The following is a 25,150-nucleotide window of genomic DNA, read 5'->3' on the forward strand; positions in this document are numbered from 1 at the left end:
GCCTGTCGCTGCCGCCGCCGCCGACGATAGCAGCAACCAAGCCGTGTACACACACCGGAGCGACAGCGCCAAACTCCACTGAGACATCACCGCATCGAGTCGGATGACGGACGTGTAACCTGTGAGCCCTCCGCTAATACATCATTGTTTCTTCACGCTCCATCTCCTGTTGTGTAACATTAGATATTTGATTTTTCTGTGAACTGTTCGTTTTGCTTTTGTAATATTTCTTGCCGGTAATTTGATTACTGACTCTCAATATAAGTTTTGATTGTGTATTTGCATATGGCGTCTCGTGTCCATTCTCTTCGCGTAGCACACCTGCAGGCGTGACACTAAAGTCCGTCACAGTCACGAACGACATGCGCGTTATCAGCACGACAGAGCACTCTTGGCAGGAAAGTAACGAGAGCAGCGTTTTCAAGAAAGGAAACGCAAGCAAGGCGGATGATGATTATCGTTGTGTGGCAAATATACACCCCAAAGGGCGTACATTTGTCTAAGAGTGTACACTCTAAAAAAGAGTTTACACCCTTTGGGGCTTATCTTGTCCCCAAACAATAATCGTAATCTGCCTTGCTTGCGTTTCCTCTCTTGAAAACTCGGCGCTCGCTACTTTCCTGTCGAGAATGCTGTGTCATGCTGATAACACGCAAGCCGTTCGTGACTAGGAAGTACCGGACTCGCAGCGTTAAAGAAAGGAAATGCGGGCAAGACGAATGACAATTATTGTTTGGGGATAAAATACAACCCAAGGGGTGTAAACTTTTTTGAGAGCAGTTCCTTCGACGGCGGCGGCTGCATTGTAACACGCGAGCGCACAAAAAAAAAAAAAAAGACGCACTGCGCTCTTGTTCGTTCTGGTTTTTTTTTTCTCTCTCTCTCTTTTATGCGCAACATCATCACACCTGGCCTTATTGCTACACGATGTCAAGAAATGTTTCCATCTGTAATGATGTCCCGATGATGTCGACGACACCCTATCCGGTATCTCGACACCAGCATTAATATCAAATGTGGTGTAACTTGCATTTGCCTTTTATATTGATATGTTCATGGGTGTATAGGACTGTGTTCTGTGGATTTCTAACCCTATGACGTGGTTTCTATTCATTTTCTTACATACATTCTTTATATTGTCGTTACCGCTATGCGAAAAAAGAGTATCCGTCACCATTATAATGTGACTACGTCTTTTTATTTTATTTTCATTTCAATAAAAATAATATCAAATGTTACACCTGCCTACCTCTATACTTGTCAAGTGCTCTGATATTTGAGAAGCGTACCATAGATTTTCCACAAGTTGGGAAATATGTGTCAGTATTCTGTAACTTCTTCTTTTTCTTAATTCTGCAGGATTGGTGGCATTCGCTAAAGATAGGCCCGCCTGACGACAACCACCTGGGCGCTCATAGAAACCGCAATGTCCGCACAGTCATCGCGTCGCATGTGGCATCACTGCATGACATCTCTACATGTAACACATCCGATGTTACATGCATATATAGTAACCCACTCATAGTTCGAGCCAATCGAAACAGGTAAACGAAGCGCCGCTTGGAATCGCGATCTGCGCCGATGGTGGACCCACTCTGACTTGAGTACTACTTGGTCAGCTCATGCAGTGCGCTCTGGATGCCATATAAACAAACGAGCACAGAGCATTTGCGTCTTCACTAAAGGGTTGATTGCCTCTTATGCACACTCATGTGCATTCGTCAACATGACCGAGCTCAGACAAAGTTATCTCCCAAACATTTCACGGGGTTAAGTGCGACAAGAATTAGTAGGGACAAAATGGGGGAACGCGCTCCTCATTCTCATTGAAACAACGGCACCGATCCTAAAAATTATTCGCTAATATCCTGTGACGAGCGGAAAGAACGCTCTGAGGGAGGCATAGAGCCGAAACGTGCATGGAGTTTACATGTCCCCTATCCACTGAGCTCATCTGAGAATGTTGATTTCCTGACGGTAGCGTGAAGTTTCTGCCAACTCGCACACCGTCATGCCGCCTTTCCTGTTCCTTTTTCGTTGTATCCGTGCAATTCTCACGCTGCGATCACTCAGGCGTAGAGGACAGTTCAAAAGATCACGAATCCACTCCCGTCTTGTGCGAGTGCTAAAGCCTACGCTTTCCATGTAAAAGCAGTTAAATCACTCGCCCTTTCGCAGATACATATATTTTTCAATCAACATTGTTGGTGGGCGGATACGCATTCCCGCCCTCATATCTTCTGCGTGATGTTTGGAATCCCATGCCCCCCTAGTTCACGGAGCACACGCCAGATGAGTGGTGACAATTGGGCAGAAGGACGCGCGAGAAATTATTACGTGACATGTTGCAGTGTTCGGTTCACTGTATTCACATGACCCTACACAGGCTCACAATGACCCGGGCGACCGTGCCCGGACCGCAGGGCGGCCATGGGCCAACACGTTTTGCCCTTTGAAATGTGAAATTTCGCCCTCGTCCGAGAGCCCGTGGCAGCACCTTTCACTGAAAAATGTTGCCGGGAACAGGCTGGATTACAGCCAGTATATAGCGATACTCGCACAGGACGAGCCCACCGGTGCGCCAATATTTCTTTCAAACGAGATTTGTTTCTTTAGCTCCGGCAACAGAGCGTTACATAGTTTCGGTTAGGACATCCATTACACAGTATTTATAGTCTTACGAAAGAAGAAGAAGAAAATACCGGATCGTCTTTTCCCGCGAGCATGCTGGGCCGAGCGATGGTCATACCGAAAGACGTTCTTTTTCTTTCACTTCTTAATTGTTGAGCGCCGCTGCGTATCTCCTGGGAGCAGATTACGCTCCGCGTAAAACGACGGCCAGGCTGTTACACACACACAAACACACATTCAGGCAGCCTGCGAGCGGGCGCGCGTCCCGCTAGCAGCCCCACCAACACACCAGCTCCATTTATTTCGCCACTGCAGGGCAGGCAACTGCAAGGGCTCGGTTCGCGGGCGCGTCCTTCGAGCCCTCGGCGACCGGCGCAGTTCCAGGAGGCCCCCAAGCTACGACAGCATCGGCAGTCGTATCGAAGGAGCAGCCTAAGCGGCTAGCTCCGGGGCACCCGGCTGCAGACAGGCTGGCGCCCGCACCCACTTCGGTGAAGAAGCAGAAGAACCGCGACAGCAAGCAAAAACAGCAAGCCCCAAACGCGGGGCTGAGCTTACTCACCCCTCCCTCCACCAGGAGACGAGAGGAAGAAGGCACGCACCTCTGTAGGAGCACGCCTGTTGCGGTGGTCCTCTTCTGCTCAGCAGCGCTGCGCCGCCCGCGGCAAAGCTGCGTTCCAGACGAAGGGGAACGGCATCGGGGACGGACGGCGGTCAGTGCGGCCCGCCGACGCCGGCAGCGAACGGCCGCTGTCGAGCCACATCCACAGGCGCCCGCTGAAATCGGCGCTCCGAGAAGCACAGGGCCCGCTGCACTGTACTGACTTGGGAGACAAAGCACGGACACTGCGACGAAAGCCGTACGCACTCGAGACGCGGGCACGCGCGCACCACCGCAGCACGATTCCCAACACCAGATTCACACCATCACCCACGAGGCACACACTGAAGAAGCCGATATCGCGTCGACGGGGCCGAAGAATCACTCGAAGAAAGTTGTCTCGGGGTGTTCGGGGCACTCTGAACAGTGCGAAAAAATAAATAGATGACCCCAATACGAATATCCTCACTCTTGCAAGCGTCCTATGGATTTCACCTAGAAAAAGTAGGGAAAAACGATAATTTCCAGAGCATACGGGTCGCACTTCAGTATGAACAGAGAACCAAGGAACGTTTCGGGTTGGGCAGTGAAAGCCGACTTCTGGCGCACGAAACACACACTCCCTCCAAGCTTTTGTCACTGGGTGAAGTACGCGAAGAGAGGAAAGAAGATGGGGGGCGCGCAGACCGGTGAAGGCCTGCAAGCAGATCCACCGTTCGTGGTGTTCTCGATCTTGTGTTCGGACTGGTAGAAGCCGGCTGGCAGCGCACGGTCGGTTCAGTCAAGCAGTGGTCGCGAATGTCACCGTCCGCAGGCCCCTCCGCGCTGATGCTATGAGGGAAAGCACTTGTTGCTCGCCGCCTGCTGCTGCTGCTGCCTCCTCGCGCGATCCATTCCAGCCGGCGACCACTCCTCGCTGCTGGGGCCAGAAAACAGCCGCCGTCGTTTCGGCGGCGGCACAAGCCGCACCAGCAGTGCGAGAAGGAAAAGGGGGAGGCGAGAAAGAAGGGGCAAGCCGACGGGCAAAGCGAAGCAGCGTGCCAGCAGCAGCAAGCAGTCTGACGCGCGGCCGTTTTGTTGCTGCTTTTGCGGCTGCCGCGCGAGGTGGGCAAGGCGGAGCCAGTGAACCAGCAGCCGCGCGCCAAATCCACCACCGCCACTATACAACAACCACCGAAGAAAAAGGCCCGTGGCGACACATGGCGGAAAAATTCTCGTTCTGCTACGCCGTGCGGCGCCGGCAGCAGCAGGCAGGGCGACCGACCCGTTCGCGCGCCGGGATGCCCCCGCGGCGGCTCGCAGGAGGGAGGGCGAGTGTGCGGTCTTTTCGGTTTGCTCGCGCTGCGCCCCTCTCCCATCTCAAGTTTCCCTTCTTCTTCTTCCTCACTTCTTACGATCCTGGCGCATGGCCCCCCTCTGCTACAGCTATCAAGGAGGAGGTGCGGCGCCGTAGTTGGAGGGCTGCGCCGCTTGGATCGACGGCCCCGAGCGCGAGAGCGGAGTAATACCCGGTTTTCCGAGGCCGAGGTACTACCTTTCGTTGGCTTCCGCACTTGGATGCACGCTGGCTCCGTGCAACGAGGGGCGCCGGAAAGCCGCAGAGCACTGCAGGAAAGCCGTCTCACCCATTCCGCCCTGTGCAACCTAGCGAGCAAAAATAAAATTGGAGAGAGAAGACTCGGGGGAAGCGATAAACTTTATTTTCTTGTTTAGTTTTCCTGAGCACAATCCATATGACGCAAACAGACAACAACACCAAATGATACATGGCTAGCAGATGCAGTAGAGAGCACAAAAGAGAACGTACCGCAAACGCTAGCTGGCTGCGACCTGACAGAGCGCATTCAAGTGCACGTGAAACGTGAAAAAGGAAAAAGAAAAGGAATTTTCGCCGCCGTTTAACGAGACATCATATTGTACGCATGCACTCCTTCGGCAGTAAAACGGTGGCCTACTAGTGGACAGAAAGAAGGCCAAATTATCTTTTCCTTAGTGCCAGTGAAGCCAATGTGACGTTACACATTTATCAATGTTATCGCGCACTCCATTTCTCTTTGAAAGGCAAGAAGATTCCGCAACGCTTTCTGTGCGATTCTACGTTTCTTCTATAATGGAGTGTAACCTATCAATTGTAGGAAGATAGCTCGCCTCAGCCACATAGTGCCAACAAATATGATTTAAGGGGCAACTAGCACGGCAAGTTAGATCACTTCTCATTTTCGCTATTCAGCCTCCGCTCACAGTAACAAATTATGTGAAGTTCTTATTCCCTACCTATAGCACTCTACCTACAGAAAACAACTAGCCGATGCACCCTGTTCATTGAAAACACACAGAGTGTAAACTAGCCTTCGTGGATTTAGTTTTCGAACTACTGATTATTACGCCATTTCTTAAAAGTGGCATAGTGCCCGCGAGACACAGAATCAAATACTGTTTTTCTGTCTTTTCCTTTTATGTCGGCGTCGCTTCGGCTGCTTTGTATTGTGTTCTTAAAATTTCTAAGCTAGACTATCAACGTCCACTAAATAACTTGGTGCTTATGTTTTTTTGCGTCACGCGATGCAGCAAGGCCGGGAAACGCTTGATTAGAAACAAGGTCGACAAGTCAGCGTGATGCGTCATTCTCTCCCAGCCACTGAGCAGGCGCGAAGAGAAAAGTGATGAAAAGATAACGATCAATGGAAGGCGGGGACCACGATAAAGGCATGTTCTCAAAGAGGCAAAAGTCGCTGCAGTCAGAAGTCCGGACCAGCCACGGGAAGTAAGCACACAATCGATAAGCGTCCAGGCGTACGAAACCTGCATAATGTGTGCTCCAGTAAATAGTTCTTCGTTCAGCTTATAACTTCCTTGAGGAGAAAACAATTCGTCGTTTGGTTACAAAATCTTTGAAACACATACGTATTTTTCGTTGATTTACAGAAGTTGTGCAGGAAAAAGAAAGCGCAGGACAGGTACACGCCACAGAGGCAAGTTCCAATGTGCTTGTTTGTATCACTTCACCCTGATGGCCACCACACTGCACGCATACTCGTACATCCAGAAATTCAGGGACATCGATCCATAGCGCCACCTGTTGCTAGCTGGTACGGGACAGCCGCGTCACTAAAGGGGAACTACCTAAAAAAAACCACTACAGTAGATCACATATTCGTGAACTTAGGTCGCTTCATTGACGTAACCTGTGGGGCACGCTCTGACCAAGATTTACGTCTGACTATATCCTGAAAAAAACCTACAGGTTTCCTCGAGCACATTTATGTGTCCATTGGAACTCTACAGCGATGTGTTTGAAAAAATTCTACGTGCATTCATCCACGCGTGTCATTCTATTGACATAACCACTACAACAGATTCTTGACACTTACGAAGTCTACTTTCGTCTACAAAAATCGCCGAGTTTTCCAAGAAAACTGTTGCCGATTAAGTAGGCCATGAAGAAGCATTACACATGCATATGCCTTTTATGCGAGCATTGGTTGGCCGACTGCACATGAACTAGCGTTTTTGGAAGACGTGAAGGAAGCAGTATTTCGAGGTTGCAAATACTTTAATGCACTGCAAATAAAATAACTTTTTTAACCCAAGTTCAGTGTCAATGTTGCTCTATTGCATGTTGTGTTCCGACAGAAATATTTACACGTCTATAAGTGTTCATAAGATTAAATAAAAACTGAAATATAGGAATAGCAGCAGTTTACAAAATATTAACAAAAAACATTAACAAAATTACAGTATATGGATTATATTACCGTTCTAAATGTAAAAAAACATAGCCATAGAATGTATTTTTGGAACTAGTAACGAAAAACCACCTAGTACTTCGACGTCCAACCGCTAACCTTGCGAAAGAAACGCAAAGCATTTGTGTAATGCAGTGAAAGCGATGCATGAGTTTCTGAGGAAATATTTATAAGATACTACAATGGTAGGGGTCCGGCATGAAATAGATGGTAGCTGGCCCATGCCGTCGTCCGACTCATCCACGCTGAGGACGTTGTCGAAGGGAGAGATTTGTTCCCATCGAGAAAGAGGAATATCGGATTTATTTACAGTATCTACATGGGAACGTTAGTCTCATCAGTCGGCCTGAGCCGGCCGGGTTGGACACGGATGACGAGGGTAGCTCGATGGAGACGGCGGATGAACGGGTTAATCGTCCAGTTACCGCGAAAAGGATCGCACTAGATCCCGCAAGACCCGACACCAAACAGCCATGCGGCCGTTACGAGAAATTAGAGAAACGAGTAGACAGCATCGAGAAGAGCCTCGAGGAACGTTTTGCAAAACAGACGGCACATATGAACGAAATGTTTAATAACGCGGTGGCTAAGCTCTCTGAGCAAATAACACAAATGCTCGCCGCGCACTTGACGCGCATAGACGACATAGAAGCGAGGCTGCCGCCAGCTACGGGTAGACCAATAAGAACGATGAGCAAGCCGTACTCTAGACAACAACAACACAATCAGCCGCAGCAAAGCACGCTCACAGACGTAGAGACACAACCGCAGCAGCAACCAAGTCGCCTCGATGGCGACGGGTTAAATTAAACACAGGCATCATCATGGCTACACACGCAACGAACCACACTAACACTCGGAAACAACAACAATACACCATCTGGCAGTGGAACTGCCGGGGCTACAGGAGGAAGCGCGCTAATCTCCAGCAATTCATACGCAGCCGCGAGACGAAACCGGACATAATTCTTTTACAGGAGACAAACTATCCGGTCAAACTAGCTGGCTACAAAGCCATAGATGCGACCGCGACGGACAACAGGCAAAGAAGGAAACGGTCTACACCCCACGTGGCAGATGGCGCTGGGCCAGGGGTGGTGGTGGCGCGCCGGCCGTCGCCCCCGCCCCGCCCGTTGCCGGTCGCCGCCGTGCTCGTTCGGCGTAACGTCACTGTAGCGCAGCGCGAACTTCCCTCCGTAAAGATACCTCACGTATTCGTAGAAATAATTCCTAAGAGTGGCTGCGGACTCTTCGTCCTTAACGTGTACAGTAAACCCACGCTGCAGCACCGCTTCGGGGACCTGCTCCGGGGCGCGCGCGCGGCTTCCGGCGGCGAGCCTCTAGTTGTTGCGGGCGACTTTAATGCGCCCCACGGAGCCTGGGGCTACGCCCGAGAAACACCCAAAGGCAAACACCTTTGGGAAGACTCGCAAGACCAGGGGCTTGAACTGATCGCGAATCCAGCCGATCCTACACGCAGAGGGAACAGCGTGAGTGTCGACACGCTACCTGACCTCGCGTTCGTTTCGAATGTAACCACAGCGCACTGGCAAAACACGCAAGAAGATTTAGGAAGTGACCACATGCTGATCGAGATGACGATAGGCACGGGCCCGAGCGGTCGTGAGACTAACCCTGTAAGCAAAGGCCGTAAACTCAAACTTGTGAAGTGGGACACGTTCCGCAAGAAACGAGAAGAAGCGGGGCGAGGCGACGAGCCGATTACGGACATAGACAAGTGGACCGAGACGCTCAGAAGGGATGTAGACGCGGCAACGAGCGAAGTTCCGCCCAAGGCGAACCTTGAGATAATTGACAGCAGGCTGCTACACATGTGGGAAGCAAAGCGAGCAATTCTAAAGAGATGGAAATGTCAAAGACACAATAAGGCTTTGCGCAAACGCATAGCACAATTAGACAGAGCGATCGAAGAACACGCACTCCAGGTATCCAGGGCACAGTGGGAAGACACGTGCAACGGCCTCGAGAGGCAGATGGCCGGGGCGAGCGCTTGGCGCCTCTTTCGGCACCTATTAGATCCGGAGGAAACTAGGGCCGCTCAAGGCCACAAGACTCGTAGACTAGTAAGAGATTACAAAGGTGATAACTTCTTCGACGCAATACGTGATCGTTACTTTAAGAAGGCCGAAAGCATCCAACATGCTGAATACGACGGCGTCGCAAACGAGAAATTGGACGCGGAATTTAGCGAAGCAGAAATTCGGATAGCCCTGTTCGAACTAAACACCCGATCGGCGCCCGGCCCGGACCGGGTTACCAACAAGACTCTCCGTAACCTAGACGACGAGTCGATCTCCCGCCTCGCGACCTACGTCAACGAGTGCTGGCGAGGGGGCTCCCTTCCCGAAGCGTGGAAACGGGCCCGCGTTATCATGATTCCAAAACCCGGCAAGCAAGTTACCCTCGATAATCTAAGACCGATTTCGCTAACGTCTTGCGTTGGAAAAGTCATGGAACACGCAGTTCTCACCCGCGTGACCGACTTTCTCGAAGATCGTGACGCGTTCCCGCACACCATGCTAGGATTCCGCCACAACCTCTCCTCACAGGACGTATTGCTTCAGCTTAAACACCAGATCGTAGACGACACTACCAGCTCCACTAAGGCAATCCTCGGCCTAGATATTAAAAAGGCCTTCGATAACGTTAAACACGAAGCAATCTTAAAAACAATTATAACGTTAGGACTTGGCCAAAGAACGTATAATTACGTTAGAGATTTCCTCGCGTGCAGGCGTGCATGCATCGTCGTTGGCGACGAGGAATCGCCGGAATTTGAGACGGGTCCGTCCGGCACGCCGCAAGGATCCGTCATATCCCCATTACTCTTTAATTTAGTTCTACTCGGTCTACCCGAGAAATTAACAGAAGTAGAAGGATTGCATCATAGTCTATACGCGGATGATATCACCCTCTGGGTTCCCGGGGGAGGATGTGATGGTCACGTCGAGCGAACGCTACAGGCAGGGGTAGATGCGGTCCAGAATTACTTGCGTGGAACGGGCCTCGAGTGCTCGGCTACCAAGTCCGAACTGTTAATCTACAAACCCACAAGGAGAGGTCGTAAAACCCTGAGCGACGAAGAACGGGAATACTCCAAAATACGTATTATATTGGCAGATGGTACTCCCGTACCGCACGTAGACAAAATTAGAATCCTGGGGTTACACCTGCAGGCAAATGGCCATAACGGAGAGACGGTGCGAAGACTTCGTCGTTCGGTAGATGACACGATCCGACTCTTGCGTCGCATCACGAATAGACGCAATGGTATGCGTGAAGACTGCGTGATCCGTCTCGTGCAGGCGTACGCGATAAGCCGCATAACGTATGTTGCCCCCTACCTTAAGTGGATAGGGTGCGAAAAAAACAAGGTCGATTGCATGATACGAAAGGTTTTTAAGAGGGCGGTCGGCGTTCCACTCAACGCGAGCACCGACAAGTTTCTGGAGCTCGGGCTTCACAACTCACTTGACGAGTTAATCGAGGCGCACGACATTGCGCAGTACGAACGATTATCTCATTCAAAGACAGGTCGATGCATCCTCGAGGCACTCGGCATCGCGTACCACACTCAGCATGGAGAAAAGATGGCGGTTCAGGCCTCGGTCCGCGACCGCCTGATCATCCCGCCGCTTCCCAAAAACATGCACCCGACGCACCACGCCGCGAGACGCAACAAACGAGCAAGAGACCTTCAGAAGAAGTTTGGCAACAGCAACGAGGCGGTGTACGTAGACGCTGCGCGATATGAAGGAGAGAAAAACGCACACGCGATCGCGGTTGTAGACCGCACGGGAAAGTGCCTCGCGAGCGCTACAGTGACCACGGGACACACGGAGGCGGCCGAAGAAGCCGCAATAGCCCTAGCACTGGCCACGGTGCCTAGTGCTGCGATCGTGATCAGCGACTCGCAGGCAGCAATCCGCGGCTTCGCGCGCGGTCGCGTCTCGCGGGAAGCGGTCCGCATACTCCAAATTTATGACGACGGCGACTCGTCATCGCCCTCGCAACCCCAAAATTCTACAGTCTTCCTCCTCTGGACCCCGGCACACACCGATGTCCCGCTCGCGGGCAACGAGGCGGCCCACGCCACGGCTCGAGGTCTCACACGCCGAGCCGCCGCAGATTATGTGGCCGCCGCCCCCGCCCCCGAGAGCGGGGCATCGGATCTGCCTGATCGGGACACTACAACAGAAATGCGGCAACAAGAATCACAATGGGCGTGGGGCGATCGCCTGACCACGTTCAGAGATCTCACCCAACACTACAGACTCCAAAGACGCACATTCCCGCCACCACACGACAGGTTAAATAGGAATGAGGCCGTAACATTACGCTTGCTCCAGACAGGCAGCTACCCTAGCCCCGCGGTCCTACATCACATCTACCCAGGTTTATATCCAACAGATGCCTGTAAAGCTTGCGGACAGCGAGCAACGCTGCGACATATGCTGTGGGAATGTGCCGGCAACCACGGTAATGGGACCACATCCGTTCGCGACGCGTCCGTAATCGCGGCCGTTACCACAGTACGGGAAGCCTCGAGCTCGCTTCTCCCCGACGCCGCCCCAGCTGCGGGGCCCGCCGGGGACCTTCTCCATCGGCGTCGCCACCGCTGGGAGGCGGCTCTGAAAAGTTCAGAGTTGGCAGACCAGCTCTGGGCCGTCCGGCAAGCCAAAGATGCCGCCCGAGTCCAAGGACTTGGAGCCGCCACCTGAGGCCACCACAACGAAACTGCCGGCCATTCATTAATAAAGTTTCTTCTCTCTCTCTCTCTCATCAGTCTAGCATGACTGAAAAAGAATGCACCCTTAGCACCCGCGCAACAGCTGCTTATAAACACACTGTCCTCCCTAGATCCCTAGGTGAGGGAAAACGGCCGTTTAACCTTCGACCAATTCGGAGCGCCCAAAGTCATCGTAGCCGACCCGCTTTGAGGGGGAGGGTTTACACACTCACTTCCGCACAGGGTTTCCCTGACCACACCAAGGTGAGAGGCTTTTTGCAGACACGGGTCTTGCCCTGAGCAGGCACCTCTTGATCCCCGAGTTGGCCCCGCAGACAGTGGCTGCCGCGTCTGTCCATTGACTGACGACTTCTATGGCTCGTGAAACGGCGCCGCAAAACATATTGTTCCAGGAGTTCCCCCGCTCCAAGCAAACCGTGATGGTTACGGCGAAGCCACTAACAATACTTAGTCCGCCGACTGCGTCTAAACATCCCGGCGCCATGAGGCTGGGGACGCGGCGCATTGTCGTCCTTACAAAGCGAGTCGCCACAGCGGGCCGGGCAGGTTTCGATGGTCGCTTCCACGAAGATCGCCAGCCCCAGCAGGTCGAACGTAACAATACATGTCTACTAACCATGCAAGAAAAATGGTCGAAGGACAGTTAGCTCAGAACAGGTGAACTGAATTCGGTGTCCAAAATCAGTGGTTATGTCAAAAGTTCCAACCATGGTCGTCAATGATTAGTTATTGCGGAGACGTAATTAGCATATACCGGCAGGTCTAATTTTTTTAGCAGAAGAAATTTTTATTTAATTCGAGTGTTATAAATCACTGTGACGTTATCGTTACCAAGAGTTGGTGAAAATTAGTATGTAGTCCCCACTACAGAATGCCTCATGATCATTTCGTGGTTTTGCACGCCAAACATCAGGTTTCCTTTTTTGCTCAACAGGAAGGATCCACTTCCTGGCTTTAACTGCTCCTTGCAGTAAACACGTTTATTGTACGATTCGTTGCAATGAATGCCATGGGCAACAAGAATGAGTGACACTGATAGGTACAAGCGAGGAAAAATGTAAAATGATACTACGGTAGAACAATTATTCACTTTATCGATCAACAATTCAGGTAGACTTGAAGACACGATAAATCAGTAACGTGCAATTGTGTCTTTTTACATCATGCATATTGATTGAAACAAATGGCCAACAATGCTACAAATTCATATCGCCTTTAATAATGTTCATTCGCTTGCATGTTTTGCTATAAAAACCAATTTGCATACCATAAATTCGGACGTCCTAGCAGACATTATGAAAATTTCACCAAAGGATAAACGCTGAAGAAATTCTTTATGTTGTGTGCGAAATTTCAGATATATTATTTGTTATAAAAATTGACACTCCATTTGACTCGTCTCCCTCTTACTATATTTCAGATACCTCGGTGCGTAACTGTTGTTAAATTTTTTATCGTTGATTGCGATAACTGTCATTGCCTTTCTTTTGACTGGTTCCTCTCCACTCGCATTACTGCCCACCAGACATGTACACGTTACAGAAGAGCAATAACATATTACAATTACTTCATTAAAAAAACGTAATGGATTACAATTACCAATTACTGCGCCAGAAAAAGTAATTGAGGACATATACAGTAGGAATTGACGATAAGTGTTACGTTACTTCCGCTCGAACTTTTATTAACATTGGATAGCTAGCGTGAACAGAACGAGCTGGCTCGGCACTTTCAGTGCGTCCTCTACAGCCCTACATACATTGCTTGTCTGCACTAACAGCTGCTTCTAAAGAAACACGTTTGTCATCGCCCCTGTAATTCATTGTGAAGACATAAGCAGCGACGCAGAAAATTTGCTCGAGGAAGAAAAAATGGGAAAGGCAGGGAACGAGAGCTTAGCCAGTTCGCTCGATGTGTGCCCTGGAGGATAGGACACCACTGTGTATGCATACGAAGTTTGCGCACAAGATTGTGGTCACCCGGCATCTGTGTCCTCTATAACGCCATAACGCGCTGCGCTTCGTTGCTGCTGGGACTCGGAAAAGACGCGCCCGATTGGGCCAATGAAAAGCTGAAAACAAAATCGTCCGTATGTGATTTCCTGGCGATAACGTCCAAAGTGGCCCTCGTTATCAATACATACGAGCACCTGGTCAATTTGTCGGCCAGCATCTTCTGGAGCGCTAAGATGAGGAAACAAATATTTGAACCCCGGTTTTGGCTGTCTCGACATGCGCATTTGCGAGGCTGCCGCATGACGAGATCTCGGGCCTTCTACTGCAGCTTTCGCCAAATTCAGGTTCTCAAAGGTGCGTCCTTTGTTGCAGCTTGGCCCGTCCATAAATTGCTTACATGTAATTGTTTACTGAAAAGAGAAAGGAACTGAATTGCAGAGAGGGTTGCCGTGTAAACCAAGTAATTGCTAAATTACAATATAACTGCAAAATCCAGCCGATTACAAGCAATCATATACATGTACTTAGTTAAGTATAAGCGTGCTGCCACAAGCTTGTCAGAAAGCTCAGATAAAGGCCGACCTCATATTTTCTTTCTAATGTATCCTTAGGAGTACCATAAACATTGAAAGTAAGGCAGAAAGGGATGACTCGATCTTTGGTGGAGTTTGTTACTTGTCTCACCTCAAACGTCTAAAGTGACTGTGACGTCACAGCCTTTATTGCAGTAAACAAGATCGTTCAGCACATTCTTATATGACTCACTAAGCTTATCGTTAACACAACAGCTATCAGTGCAATCATTTGCGGTAGCGTATTTCAGTAAAATGTACCGCGCCTTGGCGCATGCACCTAGCACTTGTGCAGATTCTCGATCACGTGACGTTACATGCGCTTTTATTGCTTCGATCTACCAGAACTTGAATTTTTATCACTTGCCTTTACTTTTCATGTGGGCAAAGCGACTCGCGTTATTCTTAAGGCAGATGACGCCACAGTGCTTCTAAGGTCGACCAATAGGGCGCGAGTAAGTGGTATTAAACCCGACATAAAACAGGCCAACAAAATCCTTGCATACGCCATTCCTGGAAAGACAAGCGCAGCGAAAAGGTGCGTACGACAAGCTTCTGTTCTATTCTATAGTGTGTCCTCACTGCTCCAGCTATTTTCTTCTCGTATCTCATTTGTGTGTATGCATTCATAATAGCATCGCTTTTTGTTGCATTTTCGCAGATCACTTCACCCGGTCGAGATGAAGCCCGTGCCACTATTTCTGTTGGCCTTTCGCATCGTCGCGATGCAGGCGCACGATCTTGCCCCACGAACCTTCGGCTTCGTGCACAGCCACCCGGCACAGCTGCAGGGCCATCATGGCTACAGCATGTCAATCCAGGCTCATGGGAACTCCCATCACGCTTTACCGGCTCACCATGGTTTGCACGTTGGCCATGTTCACCAAGGCCACGGGCATGTAGTACATCAAGTACAGGGTCAGTTCTCCAACGCTCACCAGCACGAAGTTGACCAGGCGCATCAGCACAGTAGCCACCAGCAATCTGCCGCGCCTCATTCCGCAACTGCGCCCATTGCATCGAACGTAAACACTGTCTCAGTCTTGATGTGCCGCGTCGTCAAGGTTCCTGTTAATGCCACGGCTCCTGCTGCGCCGCCGACGCATCACTCCGGCTCTTCTAGCAACCAGCACGTCGGTAGCCATATCGCTACTTCCATTAGTCATGTCTTCGGCAAGGTAGTCAACCCGGTTGTGGCCCTCCTACAGAACGCCTCTGTTTGGCTGAACCGCACGGCTCACCGACATCAGAGTGCCACTGGTCTTCACCCCCACCAGCACACTGCTGCTGTGCCCCATTCCGTCATCAAAAAGCTGGCTGTCATCGGACAGCTCAACCATCGCACGGCGAGCTCTGCCTCGGTGACCGCTCGTCCATCAGTCCCTAGTGATGCAACCACAGCACCCAGTCGTAAAACTGCAGTTCCAAGCGCGGTGCCCGCGGCGACAACTCGTTCCCGCCCGACGACAAACATGCTGACGCTCGCTCCTGTACTAGTCAGCACACTGGGCGCCCCTGCTCTTACTTTAGGCGTCCAGCATGCGCGTGCCGACACCTTTCCTAACTCGCCTTCGACAACTGCTTCAGCCGATCTGCCTACTTCCGTCACTGAAGAGGTGTCGTCGAAAAGCATTGTAACAGACCATGTTGCTCGCACTACAACGACGGCCTCGGAGTCCGCCTTGGCAAGAACCGTGATGTCTAATCGTGCTACCTTATCTACCACAACCCCGGCTAGCGCTGCTGACACTACAAAGCCCGACCTAGGTCTCCTCAATCTGCGCGCCAACCCCTTCACTATCCCGGCTGCCACAATCTCTTCGGTTGACCTGCCTGCTTCCATTCATCAAGAGGTTTCGTCCACAAACCGTGTCTCAGTGGCTACTGAAGCAGCGTTATCGGAGTCAACCTTTCCCGTCACAGACACAACCACCGAGACGACCGCTCGTGCAACTTTATCGACTAGTGCTTTCACAAGCGGACTTGACCTGAAGACACATGCCTTGGGTTCCCTGGATGCGCGTGCTGACGCTTTCACTGCACTGGTTACTTCAACGGACGTGTCACCTTTTGGTCCTGCACATAGGGAGCCGGCAGCGTCGGCCACCGCAACATCGACAATTACCAACGATCCCACACCGCTTTTCACAGAATCTAATACACGTGCTGTGCCTACATATGTACCGGAAAATCCTGCAGCCTCTACGTTGCCGGTGGACCTGGGTGCAGTCTCCGTACGATTAGCTCGATTCACTTCGGCTTCGCCTTCTGCAGCAACACCACCAAGTCTTCCCGCTAACGAGGCCCCACCGACTGTAGTAACGGCCGAAGACATCGCCGTTACAACTGCAACAGACTCTGCCATCACGCATCCAGCCATGGCGCTTTCCCAGACTTCCACACCTGCTTCTTCGCCACCTGAGAGATCAACTGTTATTGATGCCCGCTCGGTTCGCCCGAAAACCCGGTAGATCGCTGAACCACAGGCTTTCCAGCAGTAATGGCATCGGCGATATTGTAATGTGATATTTGTAGTAGCATGCCTGCTCTGGCTATGTTTGCAATGTTTTAAGCTTTTTACTGCGCGCATTTTGCATGTTGCAAATCTTGACCGGTGTACTACGATTGCGCAATAAACACGGGCATTTTATCATACATCCTTACTGCATGCCTTGCGCACCTGTTCTTGTCGCACGGCGGCAACACACTGGCCTCGCTTCACCCGTTCATCTCATTCCAGCTTGACTTCAATGCAATGACAATGGCAGCAACACCATTTTCCATCCGATGTTCACGCTGCACGGTCGATTTCAATAACTCCACGTAGTACTCGGCTCCTGCGACAACGTCAGATGCTCGATTCCTGATTTATAGGGAACCTGCAATGGGGTGTAACCATTCGGTTTTAAGAAAGGTCTGGGCTGATGTCAGACACACCTGAGCACTACACTCGTTGTGTTACGGACAATAAGTTTGTATATGCATTGCTGCCATTTCTGCACCATGCGCAGTTCAAAGCTTTCCTCTGGTTTCCTTTTATTCGACGTATTCTTTTCGTAAAACGCCTCGCGAAAACGCTCTATACATGAACGAGTTCGCCTGCATTGCTACAGTGAACGAGACTTCTGCCCTTGAGTTATTATCCTGAGAGGGTGCACTCCTAAAACGAAATCTTTCACATATTGCACAAGAAAGTGAGCATTCTGTGCGAACCTAATTTTCCAATTCATTTTCCTCGCACTCTGAATGCAATTACCGATTTGAGATGTAGAAGTGGCGCGACATTAGCAGCGACGACATCGTTTCCTTCGTGTATAAAAAAAACGAACAAGAGAAAATTTGGCTGACCTACTCATTTAAATCTAACGCCTCTTCAACGAAAGAGGTGGGGCGCGTCTTAGAATTTCCGTGTCGTTAATATGCTGTGCATGTAGTTTCTAAACTTGCCAAGTCATAGTTCAATAGGGCACGATGTAAGCTGGCCTAAGGCGACCGCGCTTGTAGTTACGCTGCGCTGGCGAAAAGTGGACTCTTGTACAGTTTGTCGTGGCACAGCCAGCGTGACCGACGAGACTCGGCGGGTTCTGACGTCGGTGACGTGCCGCATGTCATGCTGGAGCCACTCGACCACCATGCTTTACGTGATAAATATGACCCCCCTGTGTGTGTGTGTGTGTGTGTGTGTGTGTGTGTGTGTGTGTGTGTGTGTGTGTGTGTGTATATATATATATATATACATATATATAAGCTACCTAAACAGTTCAAATTTTAGGTACACATCACCAAAAAGTGTCCCTAATTTCCTTGAAACATTGTCACACGTCCATTATCTTCGTCCGGTGACCGCTTTTTCCCGGCTAAGAAACGTTAAAAATTATTACTCAGCGCAGGACGCACCTCTATTAAATTATATGGTTGTCCGTGCCAAAATGACGATTTGATTATGAGGCAAGGCGTAGAATGGTGCTCCGGAATAATGTCACCACCAGGAGTTCTTTAATGTGTACCTAAATCTAAGTTCAGGGACGTTTTTACCCCACCGAAATGTGGCCGCCGTGGCCGGGATGCGATCCCGCGACCTCGTGCTCAGTAGCCCATCATAGCCCCTAAGCAGCCCCGGCAGCGGCGCGTCTGCAGATATCGAAAGTTTATCGAATGTTATCCATGGTTCTATCCCTTGTCTGCTGTCATCGAACTTTGCATAATCTGATTGTATGCGCGACGCGAATTGCGTAGTACTCTCTGGAAGACACGCGGGCACCAGCGACTGCTCTGGAACATTCGACGAGTCATGTATCAAAGCCGATGCGCTTGACCCGCTGATCAGATTGTCAACGATCGCCGGATGTGTTTGTCGCTATCGTCATGCTTTGAATGTCACTTTATTTTTGCTACTCTGTTCTTGACCGTCACGTGCTACAAGGTGCGAATATGAAATATCTGCTGTTATTGCTCCTGCCGAAAACAATAGTGTAGCTCTTAATTAGAAATAGCGGGAAAGTGAAATCGATAAAGTCGGAAGTGAAACACGCCTTTAGAACAAAGTGAAGTCAGTGTTGTGTTGGTATTGAAATGACTCTGCACATTCAGCCAAGGCCATTTTCTCGAACATATCTACGATAACTCATAACACATTGAATTGATGGTCCATGGGATAGGAAAGCTTCCGGAAGACAAGAAAAGGCCTGTTATAGCTAAAATCATCCTTTTTTACAGACAAATGGAGCATTCTGTCTTCTGCCCGAAAACTTAAAGGATCTAGCTTCTCTTTCCGCGAAGATTTTCACCAACTACTCGAGAAGCAAGAAGGCACTTGATTGCATTTGCTAAGGGAAAAGCCAAGCCTTTTAGCCTTTCACTTGACCGATTGCGCATTGAGCATGCAAATTATGTTTTGGACAACCCCAGTAAAGCTGCAGTATATTGTAGCAGATAGCTACAAACCATACCACGCGATCCGATCGGTCGAAGGTCCGAGTCCCCTATATATAACCGCGCCATCATTATCACTACCATTCCCAAATATTAGAAGCCTGCTACCAAAGCGCGACCATGTTGCCTCGTTTCTTGATGACTGCAATTTTGATATCGTTGTTTTCAATGCAATGTGGCTAAATCCCGCAATAACCGATAATGAAATCTTCCCTCGCGATAATTATTTTAACATATACAGGTGTGACCACATTGGAAAAAGAGGTGGTGGCGCATTCTTCGGTATCAAAATAACTATTAGATCACATGTCATTAACAATAAATTATGAGGTTTTACGGGCCAAAACTGCTTTTTGATTATGAGGCACGCCGTAGTGGAAGGCTCCGGAAATTTTGACCACTTGGGTTTCTTTACCGTGCACCTAAATCTAAACACACGGGTGTCTTTCGCATTTCGCCTCCATCGAAATGCGGCCGCCGTGGCCGGGATTCGATCCCGCGACCTCGTTCTCAGTAGCCCAACGCCATAGCCACTAAGCAACCACGGCGGGTATGTCATTAGCATCGATTCGTGTATTGAGATCATATGGGCACAATGCCTAACCAGTAACCACAAAGTGTCAATTGGAGGCGGCTATCGCCCACCCGATTCGAATCAGAGCTTTCTCGTTGAACTGCGCAGTAGCATTACAAAAGCAATGAACATCTGTCAGGCTCATATCACTTAGCTCTTTGGAGACTTCAATTTCCCACTGATAGATTGGAATACACTATCATCATCCTGTCGATCAACAACCGAATTCATTTCTTCAACGTTAGATTGTAATTTATTCCGAGTGGTTGCCCGACCCACAAGCGGCGATAACATCTTACTTAGTTCTTACTAGCGCCCCTGAAACATTTGCTGAAATCACTTACTCAGAAGACTTGAGTGACCACAAGTTGCTTCAACTTACTCTTAATGCCCCCTTGCAGTCTACAAACTTCACTAAGAAAACTATCCGTGACTATAACAATGGCGACTACCACAAAATAAACGAGGAACTTGAGATGTTTCTTTCGCACACTTTATTACCTTTGTTTTCTGATCGGTTATTTAATGAAAACTGGCCTCTTTTAGAGAAAAAATGTCTGCGCATTAGTAGAAAAGTATATCCTGCTAATCAAAATATCAGGTGATAAAACCAACCCATGGTTTACCCAATACCTTCGAAGGTTAAGGAATAAGAAGAAACGTTTATGCACGAATGCAAAGCACACTGGCTCGCCGACGGTTTAGGAAAGATATAGTCTATGCTTGAAATCTTACTGCTCAGGCAAAAGATAACTACTATTTTCCCAATCTACCCTCCCTTCTTAAGTCCAACCCCCAAAAGTTCTGGCACGCAATATCACCTGATCACGGTTCGCACCATATTTCCTTAGATGGTGAAAATTAAGTTTCGCTTCCTGATAGTGAATGCCCCGCGGTCTCTAACATGTTTTTTTTAATCGATATTCACAAATGAAGAGCTTTCACTCATTCCTGAAGTCACTGAGTTCAACTCGCAGTACATGGGTGCCATCGATATTACTGAATATGGTATCGCATGTCTCATTAATAACGTTAAAATATCTAGCGCTTCAGGCGTCGATAATATTAACTAAAAGTTGTAAAAAAATACAACTTCGATAACTAGCAATATCTTGTACTATATTTTTCGCCAGTCATTATCATCCGGCCAGCTCCCTTATGATTGGAAAATTGCTAAAGTAGTACCTGCGTACAAAAGTGGCAGCAAAATTTCTCCTGAGAACTACCGTCCAATATCTTTAACGTGCACATGCTGCGAAATGCTCGAGCATATTATAGCATCTCATACACATCAACATCTTGAATCGAATAATTTTTTCTTTGCTAACCAGCAAGGCTTCAGGAAAGGTTTATCGTGCGAGACACAGTTATTAGAGTTCACTACAGACGTACGTACAAATTGTATCTTTGTCGACTTTTCTAAGGCTTTCGACCATGGGAATCACTTCCGTTTAATTTCCAAATTAACTGCTCTCAAATTAAACTGTTTAACGCTAACTTTCTAACTAATCGTCAGCATTTTACCGTTGTGAACAATTTTGCATCACTTCTCACCTACTACGTAACTTCCAGCGTACCGCAAGGCAGTGTATTAGGACCATTGCTTTTTCTAATCTACATCATCCAACAATATCTCTTCTTGCACCCGAATTTTTTACGATGGCTGTATAATAAACCGACCAATTACCAGCTTTGAGGGCCATCTTATTCTTCAAGGTGACCTTCAACGCATCAGCGACTGCTGGTGCAACACCTGGCAAATGACACTTAATTCATTTAAATGTAAAGTAATGACTTTCACACGGAAACACCATAAATCAAATTTTTCTTATTATATATATACGGATGCAGTAATGGAAGCTTCACTGTACAAACATCTAGTTTTTAATCTCGCACCAGATCTTTCCTGGGCCTCTCATCTAACAACCATATGCGTCAATGCTTCAAAAACACTAGGCAAAGCAGGCAGCGAAAAGGCGCCCGATGGGCCACAGACAGCGGCGCACATAGTGCAGCGCACTCGCGGTCTGCTATAGCCCAGTCGGTGCGGACTTTAGCTGCAGAAGACCGGAAAGCCGCGGCTATGCGAGCCACGCTGCGGCTTCGGCGGCTCCTGGCGGCGGCCAGTCCTGGTTCGGTAATGATCTATGCCCACATTTGGTGTTTCGTTGTTTCGCATTGACCGACCTGTCATACATGCTGCGCTGAACTTTACGCCTCATAGCACTAATTTAAGAGCTGGAAACTTAATGTGAAGTCCATAGTTTCGGTTTTGATAAGCAGAAGGGAAACTTAAGCTGCGGATAGTTCAACAACCCAAATAAATTACATTTCAATTGAAATAAAAGTTATTTTAGTTTGTACTAATGTACCCACTATGGCAGGAAATAAAGATGAACGAGTTGGTACACTGTTATTCGTTGTGTAACTGTGTTTGCACATTACAGAAATACGAACAGCTCGCAGCATTGCAATGAACAATTGTGTGGCTTCATTCTTGTTGTAACCTCAGCGGAATTGTAATTGTAATGAGTGTGATTTCACAGGATGATCGCAAGCCCTGATACTTGTTATTAATAGAATAGGACTCTAGGTACAGCGTGAGTAACTGGAGATACGCCTCGATAAGCGCGCTCGCCGAACAGACGTCTCCTCACATTTGGACATTTATTTATTTATTTATTTATTTGAATGCATTGCCTATCCCAGGGTTTCATAGCAGGTGGGCGTATACTGTGGGCAAATATAATTAAGAATAACCCAAATTCTAATACATTACTATTATAAATACGATTACAATATTCTTACAATGAAAGTACAATGAGTGAGAATGAGATCTTAATTTCCATTAATTTATCATTTCTTAAATTCAAATATTAAGTGCAGCTAGTTTCCCTGTGTTGTTCTTGGTGTCTTTGTTTGTGGCGTCTTGGTAATATGATTACATCTGTATTATAGACAGACAGGAAAAGAAAAAAAATGGTGAAATGATTTCACTAAACTAAGCAGGTTAACGAGGGAAAAGACTAACGTGAAGAAATACTAGACGACGAAAAAAAAAGATACATACTATGACACTTCTGATTTGTGAAGGTAGAAAAAAAAAAGAAGAAATATGTGCATGGGCACGCACATGCGTTTCCACCGGAGCTCTAACGGCGCAGTTTCGGCGCATACGAACTCTCTATAGCTTCGGATATACCTACGACACCTGGTAGCCTCTGGGGTGACATTTACGCTGCGCAGCAGCACAGGTCTCGAGCGCTTGCTGTCACTGCCATTGCGTCACCCTTCGAGCTAAGCTGTAACTAATAAAAGACGGCGCCGATATCTGTACTTGTATTTGTGAATCTCCAGTAAAGCTGCTACTACATCGTAGAACACACGTTTTACTGTCGCGTTACGACAATTCCTCAAAACGAAATGTCAACCATTCCTCGTTAAAAAGTCAAGTTCAACAACATAAATTCCGACATCATTACAGTAATTATGAACATTTCACAAAAAAGTGAACGCTGACAGAATTTGTTAGTTTTCATTCAAGTTCGAGGACATTCATTGACACAAGAGCACTCCATTTCACATTTCTACCATTCAGTATGCGTCTGATAGCTCGATGCGTCACTGCTGTTAATAGTTTTTTCTCATTGTCCACCCATAATTGTCATTGTATTTCTTTTGTCTTGTTCCTTTCCACTCACGCTACTGCCCACTAGCTGATTAGGTACCGTAGCGCCTACCGACGTCACGTCGCGGGGAGGCTAAGGTCGGCGCTCTCGGCCGGCGCCTTGTTTCCGGATGCGAAAGACAACGAAAATAAGGTTGGGCGCCGCGTGCTCGATGCGCAAGCACAGCACGCGTAATGTTATAGAAGCCTACTACTCTGGTCCTCTCGGTCGGGCGCTCCTCGGCGACCCATTGGTTCCCGACCTCTCATTCAGGGCGACCTCATCTTGCCTTTATAACACATTCTTATAAGTGACCGAAACATTGAACATAAGGCAAACAGGAGTGATTAGAGGACCGGTGTTCGTTTGGTTCTTTCGGTTAAAACACCTAAGGTGACTATGACGTCACAGCGTTTATTGCAGATTCCGCAACGTTTTTTTGCGTGCTTGTACGTTTCTTCTCTAATTCAGTGTTACCTGTCAATAATAAGGAGATAGCTAGCTTCAGTCACATGTTGCGAACAGATATGATTTAAGGGGTAACTAACCCGGGAAATTAAATGACCTCTCATTTTCGCTCTTCGGCCTCCGCTCACTGGAACAAATTATGTTAAATTCCTTTTCCCTACCTATAGTACTCTACCTATAGCAAACAACCGGCGGATGCACCCTGTTCATTGAAAACATGCAAGACGTAAACGCGGTTTCGTGGATTTAGTTTTCGAACTACTGTTAATTACGTCACTTCTCGAAAATGGCATAGTGCCCAGGAGACACAGAATCAAATACTTTCTTTCTGTATTTCCCCTTTATGTCGGCGTCGCTTCGGCTGATATGTATTGTTTTCTTAAAACTTCTAAGCTAGACTATCAACGTCCATTAAATAACTTGGTGCTTACGTTTTTGGCGTCTTGCGATGTAGCAGGAGCGGGAAATATTTGACTAGGAACAAGGTCGAGAAGTCGGCGTGATGCGTCATTCTCTGCCAGCCACTGAGCAGGCGCGAAGAGTAAAGTGATGAAAAGATAACGATTATGGGAAGGCGGGACCAAGATAAAAGGATGTTCGCAAAGGAGCAAACGTCGCTGCAGTCGAAAGTCCGCACCAGCCACGGGAAGTATAAGCACAAAACCGATAAGCGTCCAGGCGTACGAAGCCTTTATAAGGTATTCTCGAGTGAATAGTTCTTCGTTTAGCTTATAACTTCCTTCACGGGAATACAATTCGTCGTTTGGTTACAGAACATTTGAAGCACATACCTATTCTTCATTTCTTTGCAGAAGTTGTAGAGCTACAAAAGCGCAGGAAAGGTGCTTAGACACGCTACAGACGCAAGTTCCAATGTGCTTGTTTGTATCACTCCACCTTCATGGCCACCACACTGCACGTATAACTCGTACGTCCAAAAATCCAGGGACATATACCGCTAGCGCCACCTGTCGGTAGCGGGTACGGGACAGCCATGCCACTGAATGGGGAGCTCCCTTAAAAAAGGACTACAGGAGAACACATATTCGTGAACTCCGGTCGCTTTATTGACGTAACCTGTATGACATTCTCTGACCAAGTGTTAAGTATGACTATATTCTGAAAGAACTCTATGTTTTCACGAGCACATTTATGCACCCATTGGAACTCTACAGCAATGTGTTTGGAAAAATGCAATGCGCATTCATCCACACGTGTCATTCTATTGACAT

The 25,150-nt window shown here is 48.4% G+C and overlaps 2 protein-coding genes across 2 annotated transcripts in view; one reads left to right on the forward strand and one right to left on the reverse strand.

Annotated features, from left to right (window-relative positions):
* The window catches only part of LOC126536530 (ankyrin repeat and BTB/POZ domain-containing protein 2), a 133,939-nt gene extending 129,026 nt beyond the window's left edge, over window positions 1-4,913 (reverse strand). The window contains exon 1 of the mRNA XM_050183538.3: window positions 3,234-4,913. The gene's annotated coding sequence lies outside the window, so the exon portion shown is untranslated. The remainder of the gene's footprint in view (window positions 1-3,233) is intronic.
* A 9,790-nt stretch (window positions 4,914-14,703) lies between these two features.
* Window positions 14,704-16,931, forward strand: LOC129386363 (uncharacterized). The gene is made up of 2 exons (XM_055074219.1): window positions 14,704-14,814; window positions 14,938-16,931. Exon 2 carries the CDS (start codon window positions 14,957-14,959, stop codon window positions 16,745-16,747), a length of 1,791 nt encoding a protein of 596 aa, XP_054930194.1. The 5' UTR covers window positions 14,704-14,814; window positions 14,938-14,956; the 3' UTR covers window positions 16,748-16,931.
* Window positions 16,932-25,150: the final 8,219 nt, after the last annotated feature.

Source organism: Dermacentor andersoni, chromosome 4, assembly GCF_023375885.2.
Source record: "Dermacentor andersoni chromosome 4, qqDerAnde1_hic_scaffold, whole genome shotgun sequence".
Classification (NCBI taxonomy): Eukaryota; Metazoa; Arthropoda; class Arachnida; order Ixodida; family Ixodidae; genus Dermacentor; species Dermacentor andersoni.